The sequence below is a fragment of the Apteryx mantelli genome, chromosome 18 (genome assembly GCF_036417845.1).
Source record: "Apteryx mantelli isolate bAptMan1 chromosome 18, bAptMan1.hap1, whole genome shotgun sequence".
NCBI classification, from domain to species: Eukaryota; Metazoa; Chordata; class Aves; order Apterygiformes; family Apterygidae; genus Apteryx; species Apteryx mantelli.
The window spans coordinates 17,055,567-17,067,745 of NC_089995.1; the positions used below are offsets into that span (position 1 = coordinate 17,055,567).

Sequence of the window (12,179 nt, forward strand, 5' to 3'; positions counted from 1 at the left end):
ATGCCAGCTCTGTGCACAAAACTGTGACTAGGGACATGCGACTTGCCAAACTGCCAGGGACTGTGCTCATGCTTTAAACCTTCCCCAGCTGCAAAGCAGTCGCTTCAGCTGTGTGATTTCAGTGATACTGGTTAATTTGAGAGCAGGAGCCTCAATGGGTTTTGATTGCTGGCTCTGAGTGGAGAACTTCTGTCTTTGTGCAGTGAAGGAGCTGCTGATACGCAGTTCTGGCCATACTCCAGTGGCCTTTCCAGTACAAACACAGATGATTGAATCAACAGTGAAGCTCTCACCTGCGCTAGCTAACCTGAAATAACAGCGCCTTTTGTTTCTGCATCCAGAGGCATCCTCTGAGTCATATTTCTGCCCCCTTGCTTGCATGGTATCTGCATGCCTTGACAGCTGCATTGCTGCGTGTGTATTTTATGTGGAGACTGATTGATTTTGTTTCCTGCCAGAGGCACAGCTAAAGCACCTGGCTGGATGCTGGTACAGTTTGGATTTTTATTCTCTGTTAGGAATGATAGGGGAGGGCTTCAGATTTCTAGAGAGAAGGGGTCTCTACCAGGCAGGCAGTTTCTGTGGGTAGTGGGGATGCAGGTTGGCTCTAGATTCTTCTCTCCTACAACCTGTGCTCCTCCATCTGACTTCTGTGGGAGCTGCTACAATGAGAAAGGGTCCAAGCTGTTCTGAGCCCATTTTTTAGCAAGTATGGGCCATGGTGTTAGATGCAGCCCACTCTGGGGAGAAGGCCCTTAGGGAAGAGGTGGGAACCAGTCCCCCATGCTGAGACTGTGCATGAGAAAAGGCACTTCTTGAAACCTTTGTGGGAAAGTAACAGCGTGAGGGAGGGGATACTTGTTGGCTTTGTCCATCTTGTCACTGATCAAACCACTCAACCTACAACCTGTGTTTCCACAGAGCTTGCTGGAGTCATGTCTCATTTGCACACAGCAAGCAGAAAGGATACCATCTCCAGCTTGCTGAAAACCCAGCTCTGCCACCTTGCAGGAGCTGAGAGGGGGGCCTGGGAGACCTGAGGGTAGTGGGAGCTCTCCCTCCCCTAGGTAGAACTCATAGGCTTTCAGCAGAAGCCTTGCTGGAGATGTGCCTGTGAGAAACCAGCAAAACCAGGATCAGATTGCAGCAGGCTCCTCCTCCACACAACAGAGAGGAAAGGAGAGGCGGGGAGCTGGGAGCCAGCAACTTCACACTGCCTACCTGCACCTTGCCAGCCGGGCAGAGGGACCGCGGTGGGGGCGAGCATCTTTGAAACCTGCATCCCATGGGGTGTGCTGAGTCCCCCAGCACTCCCTGCTACCCAGAGCACATCTCCCCACCACCACCTGCCTCCAGTCTGGCATGGAGAGCCTGAGCAACAGCCTGAAGAAGAAAGCGACGGAGAGGCACCACAGGGCAGAAGTGATGATCGCTGGAGAGCAACTGAGGTAGGAGGCAATGGGACCCAGTTGTACTCCTTCTCTCCTCTAGGCTGGGGCAGGGATGTGCTCAGGGTTAGTCCTTGGGACTCTTGACTGCTTCCCATTAGCAGGAGGCTCAAAGCATTATCTTCGAGTGAGCACTTTTGTCCCAAGCGGTAGTGTCTCCCCGTTGTCTTTGCCAGCTGATTCTCCTCTCTCCCACCTAACCAGAGGTGAACTAGTTCCTTTCCCTTGTTACCTTGTTCTGCTGCTCCTCTCAGCACGACTGGGGCTCACCTGCCCTCCACCTCCAGGTATCTCAGCTGGCAGGTGTTTTTAGATGAAAACAGGTTTTCTGCTCCCTTTGCATCTTCCTTCAAACTTGAAGCTGGATGTGATGATACTGAGCAGCTGCAGCAAGGTCCCTGGTTCTCAGCTGCATGGGAGCAGTACTGCCTGTGTGCAGTTTTGGTCCATGGTTGGACTTTGAAAGGTGATTCAGGAGGCTGTCCCATGGGTGCCATGCTCCTGAATTGTTTTGCACAGCGAAGTGTAGGGTCGTCTTTTTCGAAAGTCACTTTTGAAAATTTGCTTTTTTGTTGTCCCAGTTCTTGAGCAACTCATGAGATTTTTTTCTTATGACAATGAAAATATATTCTGCTATACAAGAAAACCTGTGTGACTGAGAAAACATTTTCCTTTTCCTTGTGGATCTGGGGTTGGAAAAACAAAACTACTTCTAAGCGTGTGACTGTAGGCTTTTCTAGCTCTTGAGCACAGTTTGCTTGTTTGCATCTGGGTCCATTCTGCTTCATTTTAAAATGTGGGTAGAAGCTGGAAAATGTATCTTTGAATAATATAAAGAACCCAGAACCCAAGTTCACTAGTGCAAGATTTGTAAAATTAGCCCTGTGTATCTATGTTGTCCATCCTCAGTGAGTCATATTAGCCTCAGCTTTATTTGTTTGTGTCATATTAAGAATTTATGATTTCCAAATAAGGATTAGGGCTCCATCTTGCAAATACAGCCCATGTCCAAAGTGGCTGGATTTTAAATGTATAGTGATGGTCAGCTGCATTTCCAGACTGTTATCTTTCCCTAATACTGCTGTCCTGACTCCAGAAATTAAATCTTTTCATTAGGTAGCAACTGGGAGAACTGCTGTTGGGGGTTGGAGGACTGCATCAAACCATTCTGCTTTTGCAAGACTTGTAGCCCAAATTATAAGCCAGATTTAGAAAATGAGCTTAATTTTCTTATAGGGAAAAGCAGCAGTTGATCTAAGAGTGATTTGCCTCATTTCAATAATTCAGTGCAAGAGGAGTAAAGTTATTACTTCCATCCCATGGGCAGAACAGGCTTATTCATATTTATTTTTCTGGTGTTTTGCCCATCCCAAGTGACTGCAGTTTAAAAAGGGTCTTATAGCCTGAGCTAAAGGAGAGGAGGGGTCAGGTAGTCAGAGAGACGATAAGATTATCAACCCATGTGTTAAAACTGCAATCAAATCTGTGCAAGGGGAATGATGTAGCTTCCTAGTTCTTTTTACAGGACACCAGCATATCAGATCGCCTAGCAGTCTGTTAGTTGTGTGACTGTAAAGAGGAGAAAGGGATACGATAGATCTGTTGAACAGAACTATTCTCCCATACTGCACAATGCTCAGGTTCTTAGAAGCAAGGGAAACGCACAGTACAAACGTTATACTCTTCTGACAACTGATACTACCAACCCATTTTTTTCCTCCCAATATTTGTCTGGAAACTTCACTCCTCGCTGCCGACCTGAATGTGCCCTGAACTGTTAAAAAGGTTGCTAAAATCCTGAAGGAGGACCAGGTTTGTGCGGGAAGGGAGTATCTTTCTGTCAGAGTGACTGGGATGATCTTGGAGAGAACTTGAAACAAGCAGACATACTTTTTGGTGCACTCATCTTTCTTTCCCCAGACTGGAGTGCCTTGGAGTGTCCTTGTCTGAGTTAGGGAGCTCACAAAGTCTCAAACAGTTTTCATGCTGAGCCCATTGCAATGAGAATGCATCCTGAACTGCCTGGTCCTCTTCAGTTTCTTCTGATGAGCTTGATGCAAGTTATTTCTCTGGGAAGCATGGTAGAGAGGTAGGAAGGAAGCATAAGCCACATTCAGGAATGTGGAGACAAGCTGAGAGCTCTCGCCTCAGAGGTTAGCATACACTAAAAACAACAACCCGGGGAGACACGTGCTGTTTTGCAAACACCTGATGTAGAGAGCAGACCCGTTCTGCCCTTGGGCGGCCTGGATTGCATCACACCCCTGACCTGCTCTTCAACACTTGAGCTCTTTGCCTAGAGAACAGCAGGTGGATTTCATCCAGCGCAACTGCTCTTTTCTTCAGCTGCGTTTTGTGGGTGACAGATCTGAATGCCAGTGAAAGACCCCAAGGTGTCCAGTGCTCATAGTGATCGAGAAGTAGGTGAGATCAATAATCCTTTTGCTGGTGCCTTGGCATGGAGCAGTCACATCCTTCTCCTTTGGGCTTGGCCTATTCTCAGTGCAGAAAGACTGGAAAGACAGCTGCCGCACAGCAAAGAGTTTAAAAGCCTGGGGAGGAAGGTGAAGAGAGAGACTCCACTAACCTGCTGGCTCCCCTCGTTCTTTCTTCCATTGCAGCTAGTCCGGCTGAAATGAGAACTACCTGAAGCCAGAGCACAGGATGCTGAATGCTTGGGCCTGTCTCTGTCTCTTGCGCTTTCAGGAACTTCAGCTTGACAGGTAGAGAGCAGCTGTGCTTAACAGGTGATATGAAACTTCCCAGGGCTCTGGGTGTCAGATAGGTAGGGATGGGGAAACTGAGGCAGGGAGGCTGGAAGACCTTGCAATAGACCTCAGGAAGACCTCAGGCAGTAGCAGAGGGAAGCAGGACTAAATGTCTGCATTGTGCTCTGCAGCTTACCCTCAGATAAGCAATAAAGGAACCAGTGTAGAGGAGCCTTGCAGTCATTGTGGGAGCTGCAGTCTGCCTGGCTTTTCATATGTAAATTCTGTAAGCCTTGATCAGCAAATAATGCAGCTGTATCTATAAAATATCTCAAACATTTGTTTTCCCTACTTTCCACTTCCTGCCCTGCCTCCTCCCCACCATTGTATTTAACCAAACAAACCTTTGCTCCATCTTCACGATTCTTTGGCTTCCAAGGAAGTTTGCAAATCCCTCTCAGTTTGGTTTGGCCAGAGGGATGAGTCTGTTCAGTGTCAGGACAGATTTCTGAGCCAGAAAGAGCTGCACAAGTGAGGGGTGAGGGAAAGGTTCATGGGGATGGCCAGGAACAAAACCGATCCTAAAGAACTCAAGGGGATACTGGATCTTTAAGATAAAGATTTCCACTGCTATCTTGGTATTGTGTTTGACAGAGCTGCTGTGTCAGACTCCTCCTGCTGTTACTCTTTTTGTTCCAGGCATACGCTCTTGCATGAAAATCTCACTAGGTGTATTGGGCGTTGCGTGTGTGCAGCAGAGAGCAGGAACTGGCTTCCTGGGTGGCATTTTGTAAGAGAGTCCAATTAGTCTTGTTGCAACAAGTGGTTTATCTGCACAGAGCTATTCTGGAACAGCTACTGTACTTCAAATTCACACTATCGTAATCCAAGTTTCTTCAAGTATAGATGAGTCCTTGTACAGTCTCTCCCAGGTATTTTTCATGGTCAAGTGAACCAGCAGTTCTTTAATAACTGCATTAAAAGCATTAATCATTCTTGGATGTAAAATATACTCAGTAGATTTATGTCTCAGTCAAAGAAGTAAGAGAAAGGAAGGAAGGTTTTCTCCTATGAAGAAAACAATTATGAGTTCAAGTACTGTACAAGATGTTCAAAGGTAGTGAATGATTTATTTTGATACTCAGATTGAGACTCTGTTAAATTAAGTGCTAATGCTGTGATGCTCTGAAAATTGGGCTCACTTAAAGATATCTAGTCGAACTGCAAAAGATTATAGGCCTGGCCAAAATACTGGGCCCACAGAAAGTTTGGTGGTTCTCTGTTGAACTCAGGTCTTTGAATGAAGGGGGGATGTCTTTCTAGAAGAATCATGTAACACAACTTGACGTGGGAGTCACCAGGTAGAATCTCTAGGCTACATTATTCAGAAGATCACACTAAATGATCAGGGTGGTCTTGTCTGGTTTTAAAAAGCCTATTAGTAAGTTTGCAGCACGGATGAAAGTGAAGACTAGAAAGTAGGCTTGTACTTGCTGGGATTTCTTTTTGAGATTCAAGTCCCATCTTCCTGTATGTACATTTAAATATAAGAATGAAAATAAAACACCTTTGTACCGCTTTGGCAGAGCTGACATGGTCATGCCAAGCTCTCCCATCCTCTCCAGAATGTGCTTGTGCTTTTGCAGACATGGAGTGCAGCAAACGGGGTTTTGCTGAGCCAGCTTGCAATGCTCATTCTGCTCCATGGCCTGCATTGTGCCTCTCTAGCAGCAATTTTACAGATATGCCGTTGTGGCTATTGCTGCCTTTTACCAAGCATTTAACTGTAAAGATAGGAATGGAAAAGATCCTTTTGATGAAGTATCTTTTCAAGGCCATTCATTTGTATTTGACTGCTGTGGGAATGTGAACTGGAATTAATAGCCTTGAAAGATCCACCTTGGCATTTGAGATGCTCAAGGTCTGTTTGCATGGGTAGGAGGTGAAGGGGAGCTCAGAAGAGCTATTCCCCCCCCAGCTCCTATGGAGGCATTCCACACACTTTGTGCACAGTGACTGCAGCTCTAGGGATTGCTCTGACTGTCCAGTAACGATACAGGAAAATAGCCCCCTTTCCATTACAAGAAAGCCTCTCGCTTCTATGTACGCCCTGGATTCAGACTCTCAGTTGTGAGAGCACATGAAATGTGAACCCTCGGCAGTAATCAGGAGAGGAGCTGCTTGGGTTGCTCCAACAGTGGACTTCCAAACACCCCTGGAAGAGTTACTGCCTTTGGAAAGAGCAGGGAAGGCTCATGCCAAGACTTGGCCTATTATTTGTGAAAGTCCTTTCAGACTGAAGACACCACACAGACACTTTAGGGACTCCCTTCATAGCAGAGGTGTGCTGCCAGCCTCTGTTACAGAGGGCAGCTATCTCAACCTAGAATTTGAGTGGAGAGAAAGGGTAGGGCTGCTTTCACGTTTGTGAAAGTAGCTGTGATAAATATTCACATGCCTGGCAGAAGAGAAAAGGCAAGCCGCTGCACTGAAGGAAAAACGTTCCGAGTCTTTCTATGCTGATTTTATGTCATTAGTTACGGGGATGCCGAAAGAAGACACAGTGCTTTCCTTTTTCCCCAGGAATGTAACACCTGCAGTAATGCACCCAGAGAATCCATTGCAGAAGAGAGAGCTCAGATGAGCTAGTCTGGCCCTTGGCTTACAGAATAGCATTATTAATTTTGCACTGGAAATAATCCTGTCAAACAGTACAAATGCCTCTTGATGCAATATTTAAAATATAATTAAGACAAGTGCAATTGGAAGGGAAATGCAGGAGAAAAATGATTTCTGGGTAACACCTTGCATTTATTTAGAAGATTAATAGGTTTCACTTCCTTTACAGTCATTCAGTGGCTGATCAGAAATCATTAGGGGAGGCTTGATTCTAGTCAAGTATATTGTTTTCATAAAAATAACTACCTGGAAAAGAAACAGTTGCTAAGAAGTATCAGGAGATGAAGTGAATAGTCAGCATGTTCAAAAATGCAAGGGAAGGATCTGTTTAAAAAAATTCTAAATTTTCTAGGAAGACAACAAAGAATATTTCAACTTTGGCAAGGAACAATAATAAAAATAGAGTTTGTATTTGTTAAAACCTAGAGGAGATTGAGAAACACCTGCTGACAGTTTTGAATGGAAACCACTTCTGGAGCCACTCTGTGTGAGAAAGACACAAACGCATTAGTGCGCAGAGAATTATAGTACTTTAAGCCCGCATAGAAAAATTCCTTTTCTCTGGCATCTTCTCCACATATTGGATGTGTTAGAGCAGATGCTTGCGCCTGCACCAAGCTCAATCAACACAACAGGCCTCCCAGTGATGCTGTCTGAAGCATTTGGGATATAGTTTCATCTAAATAGGAGGAAATAAAAACACGGGAAAGGACACAGCAAATAGGAAAAAGCTGGATCCAAGAGAGGGAACATCTCAGATCAGGAATAGAAAATCAGTTTGACTTCCAATCTGTGACAAGTTCTATGTCGTATTTGTAACAGCTGAAGTGACTTACACACTTGAATCCAGTGAGGTTTTTTTTCTATTTGCACTGCTGCAGACCTGCCTTTCAACAAGGTTACACAGAATGAATAATGATGTCTTTTTAGCGACCTTGACAAAGAAACAATTTGGTTACCCAGTGCAGCCTATCCAAAGCAAATGCATGGGAAAGCAGCATGCTGACCGCCAAGTGAGGAGTATTTCATGAGTCGATTCTCACGTTCCAGCAAGCATTTTATCCTTGTATTATTCTGTTTTCTTTATTTTTCCTTTTGAAGAAGTAAAATGTACACAGGGAAGGTTTTGGCATTTAGAAAAGTCATGATATTGCGTTACACATCCTTCTCTAACAATTTTTATCTGGAAGCATGACTACAAACCAGTCAGTTTCATTAGCTTTGTTTTTCCAACATAGTTTTTTGACTGGTTTATAGGGAGTCAGCTGAGCTGCTCAAAGACGCGGTTGGGGTTATGTCCTTCTGTATATGAAGGACAAAATTTATGTCTCCTCTTAGTTGACAGGAAACATTAAAGGAGAGGAGAATGAACAAGGACACAGGGACGCTGAGTTGTGTATCTTCTGGTGCCTGCTGCACTGATTCAAAGGGCAAAATGGCAAACTTTCACGTGAAAACAGCATAAAGTTTCAAGACATTGCTGCTCCAGAGATGCTTAAATACTACTTAGATTCCTGTCTTGATAGTTGTTCACGATGGAATAGTTTTCAGAATATGTAATACATTTAAAAAAAAAATTAAATTCCTAGTTTTATTAATAGTATTCATTTGCTGAAAATCTTTTTTCCCCTTTTTCACAAGTTATGTACATTTTCTCCAGTAGTCTGAAAAATGAAGAGAAACCATGGTGGAAACAGTATTTTTCCAACCAGTTTTTATTCAGGCCTTGTGTGATTATGTGTCATTGTGAGTGAAGATATACATACATACATATATATGTGTGTGTGTGTGTATATATATATCTTTGTGTGTGTGTATAATGTATATATGCATATATATGTATATATACACACACATACAGTTTTTATAGACTTCTGCAGACGCTCAACAGCAATAGAGTATTTTTGGTTAAACAAAGTAAAAAAAAGTAAAACACTGAGTGTGGACTTGAGAATTTGAAGTAGGCCAGTTGAAAGCAAGATACCTCTTTCCAAAGACACTCAAGAACTGGGCGTACCTGAAATTTTTGGTTTAGTTTTTCAAATTGCTTTCCTTATGTCTGTGCACTGACAAATTGTGCTGTTCTTTTCTGTGTTACCTGGAAGGTCTGTAAATACAGCAACATATATGTGTCCCTGAAAATCTCTGTTAAGAATTATATTTGCTCATAGTAGCCAGAACATTAATTGCAACAATCAGTGAATAAATCTTCTTCACCCAGCCAAGGGTCATATCTTGAAGACTTCTGAGAGCCTAGTATTCGTTAATCCTATAATGTAGAATAAGCCATTGTTATCTGTTAGGTTTCAGGATATTTAGGAATTCTTGTATGGTTCCTGAAAGCATTGTCCAACAGACAATATCATGTATGATGTGAAGTGCAGATAATTTCTTCAAAAATACTAGAAAGAACAAAAGAACTTGAAGCATTAAATAAAGAAATGATCCAGTGATTAATGCCTTTGTAAAATATACTGGCCCAAGGCAAAACTGTGAATCAAAATGAATAATTTGAAATGTAAAAAAAAAATGGAGTTAGGGAGAAGATATTAATTAAACATCTCCTCTCTGAATGTGCTGCATACACTGGGCATTTTCCAGGGTTAATATTTTGAAAACAGTAATGACTACAGGGCAAAAGTTTGGCTTCTGGTAAGATCTCATGCCAAATTTGGTTAGCTTTGGCTTGAATACATAAGATGTCTGAGCTTTGTGGCTTGCTTGTGTTAAGGTCCTTTTAAAAGTAAAAGCCATACTCACCTGAGTAACCTTTATTCAAATATATCTTTCCATCAGAGTCACAGACTAGCTATTACACCATGGTTTGCAGGATAGGACTCTTGCAGGTATGTTCTAGTAAACTCTGTCCCAGTCTATCCCAGTGTGAACCAGAAAACGTCAGGACTAACAATGGGATTGAAGGCCGTGCTTTCTCTGAGTGAGATGTCTGATGTGTGTGCACTGGCCAGCACTAATACACGTGAGTAGAACTAGTCCGATACTGTGCGCTGTGTATTAGTGGGTACAGGAACACAGCAGTGCATGGAATTAGCCTGACGTTCGTTGTTGTTAGCTACGTACAGAAACATCAAATGCTCCCATTAATGTTCCCACCCTGAGCTATGACTAAGACTTCAGCCTTTGTTCTGGGGGCAGCTACTGTTCTTGCTTACATAGTTATGGTGAAAAGAGAGCTAGGCACAGAACTGTGCCAAGAACACATACTATTATTTTTTCCTACTTTTTTGGCCCTTCTTCACAAGCTTCAGTTACCTGCTGTGGTTTTTTAGAGGCTTGTTAAGAACAAAAAGACATGTAAGGTTCAGACCAAGTCTGCTGTAGACAATTACAAAAGCTGTTTAGTGATAGTAGGAAAGAAGGGGATGCAGTCTTGCAAAGCAGAAAGGTTTAGTTAAGCTTATAAGTCACTGGGCACTTGCCAGAAGTCCCAAAACATCAGTGGTTTCTCCAGGCTGGGTAGATACTGAGCTATTAGACTCTGATGTCCCTGTAACTCCAGCTATGTTCAATGGTGTTCTTTCGCTCTAGGCTTCGCCTCCATGATGGGAAGCTCATTAAGGACAGACGTTACCACCTCCGAACATACCCAAACTGCTTTGTGGCAAAGGAGCTCACAGACTGGCTGATTGACCACAAAGAAGCACCTGACAGAGAGACGGGTATCCGCCTAATGCAGAAGCTAATGGACCATTACATCATCCATCATGGTTTGTGGATTTTTTAGCTACCCTTTAAGTCTCCCCAGAGGATGTCTCAGTATCTGGACACAGTGTTTGTCAGTCAGTCCAGGAAATGGGAGCAGTTAAGTCCCTGTTTTATAACTGTCCCATGAGTGAGGGCTTCCAGAGGAGCTAGAAGATTATAGGCAAGTACAAGGCCATATGGAATTGGATCTCCGTTAAGTTGTAGTGCTTTGGAGGATGTCTTAATTCCCTGTGCCACAGAGAAGAGACTAGAGCTGTGTACTGGTAAAAAGACATCTTAAATGCCTTTTATTTGAAAGCTAGTTCAATAATATCTGACCTGTGTTCCCTACAGCAAATGCAGCTACCTAAACAGTGGTAGATATTTTTGCAGATGTTAGTTTTAGCTCATGTTTATATCATGTAGAAATGGAAGCTGAATGATAGCGGATACTTCATGTGTGCACCAAAGTTCATTTTTTACCATACCAGCACAGTGTCCCTTGTTTTCCCAGCATATGCTGGGGTGGGAGAAGTAGGGGTGTGGAGTCCATGCCAGTCAGTGCGAAAGGTAATCCAATCCCCGTAAACTTGAGGCCATAGCAATCCTACAGGAATGTCTCCCTTGGAAATTAAATGTGTGCGATGCTATTTTAAAGGCTTTTCTTTGAATCAGATTCAGACAGCCACTGCTGAAGTCTTCCTGTTCTTTTGATTCCTGTGTGATGCTGGCATGGAGAAAACACTGTTTATTGTGTGACAATTGCCCATACCCACACAGAGCTATGCTGAAAAGACCAGATGTTCAGCCAAGTCTGGGACTGTTTCCCTGCCTTGACCTTTCCTGCCTTTGACAACACATCTCCCACTCTGACAGGCAAGAGCAGCGGTTCTTAAATAGGAAGGTTCTCAGTTTCAATGAAGATTTCTTCAGTTTTATCTTAATCAAGGTTTTCTGTGGATATAGCAGGACTTTGCGCCAAAAACTTTTTTGCTAATAAAAGAAGAAAATAAGTTTGTGGTTTTTTTGGGGTTTTGTTTCTTGTGCATAGAAAGGCCTTTACCTCAGAAAGAGCCACATGTCAGTCTCATGGTGGGGGACCCAGCTTCTCTGGGTTCCTTTGGAAGGGAAGCTTTATGTTAATATAAGTTTATGTGAAGAGTGGATGACCAAAAGGATTGTTAAATAGTTGTCTAAAACCTAAAGGCTCTAGCATGCTGTTTATCTTTAGTGCTTGCTGATGAGGAACTGTATGTTTAGGACAGGCAATAGGAGCGCTTCAATTTTGTGAAGAACTGTTTCTCTCCCTGGGATTTTCAGGCCCAAGTAGACTCCCATTAGGGAAGCACGAAGTCCCAGTCTTTCAAACAGACCTGGGAGTCCATTGCCTTCCCTGGGAAGGTTTGTGACTAGGAGTGGCTGAGCTCAGAGAAGAAACCTGCTTACTCCCCTTGGCTGAGCTCTCTTGCAAACCTGCTTCCAAGTCTTCAGGACAAGAGGTGTGGTAACCTGGAGCTGGTAGCTTATTGCAAGAGGATGCAGCTGAGGAGACAGAAGCAGATGACAGTCATACGAAATTCAACCTGATCTTCCCCCCTCTTCTACAGAGTCCAGAAATAGCCGTCTTTGCCCACTGCAG

General features: G+C 43.6%; 1 protein-coding gene across 1 annotated transcript in view; it reads left to right on the top strand.

Moving 5' to 3' along the window:
* ARFGAP1 (ADP ribosylation factor GTPase activating protein 1) overlaps positions 1–12,179 on the top strand; it is a 61,085-nt gene that overhangs the window by 39,280 nt on the left and 9,626 nt on the right. Inside the window, exons 5-6 of the mRNA XM_067307482.1 lie at positions 922–1,448; positions 10,385–10,563. Coding sequence (XP_067163583.1) covers positions 1,363–1,448; positions 10,385–10,563 — 265 coding nt within the window. The 5' untranslated portion in view covers positions 922–1,362. The remainder of the gene's footprint in view (positions 1–921; positions 1,449–10,384; positions 10,564–12,179) is intronic.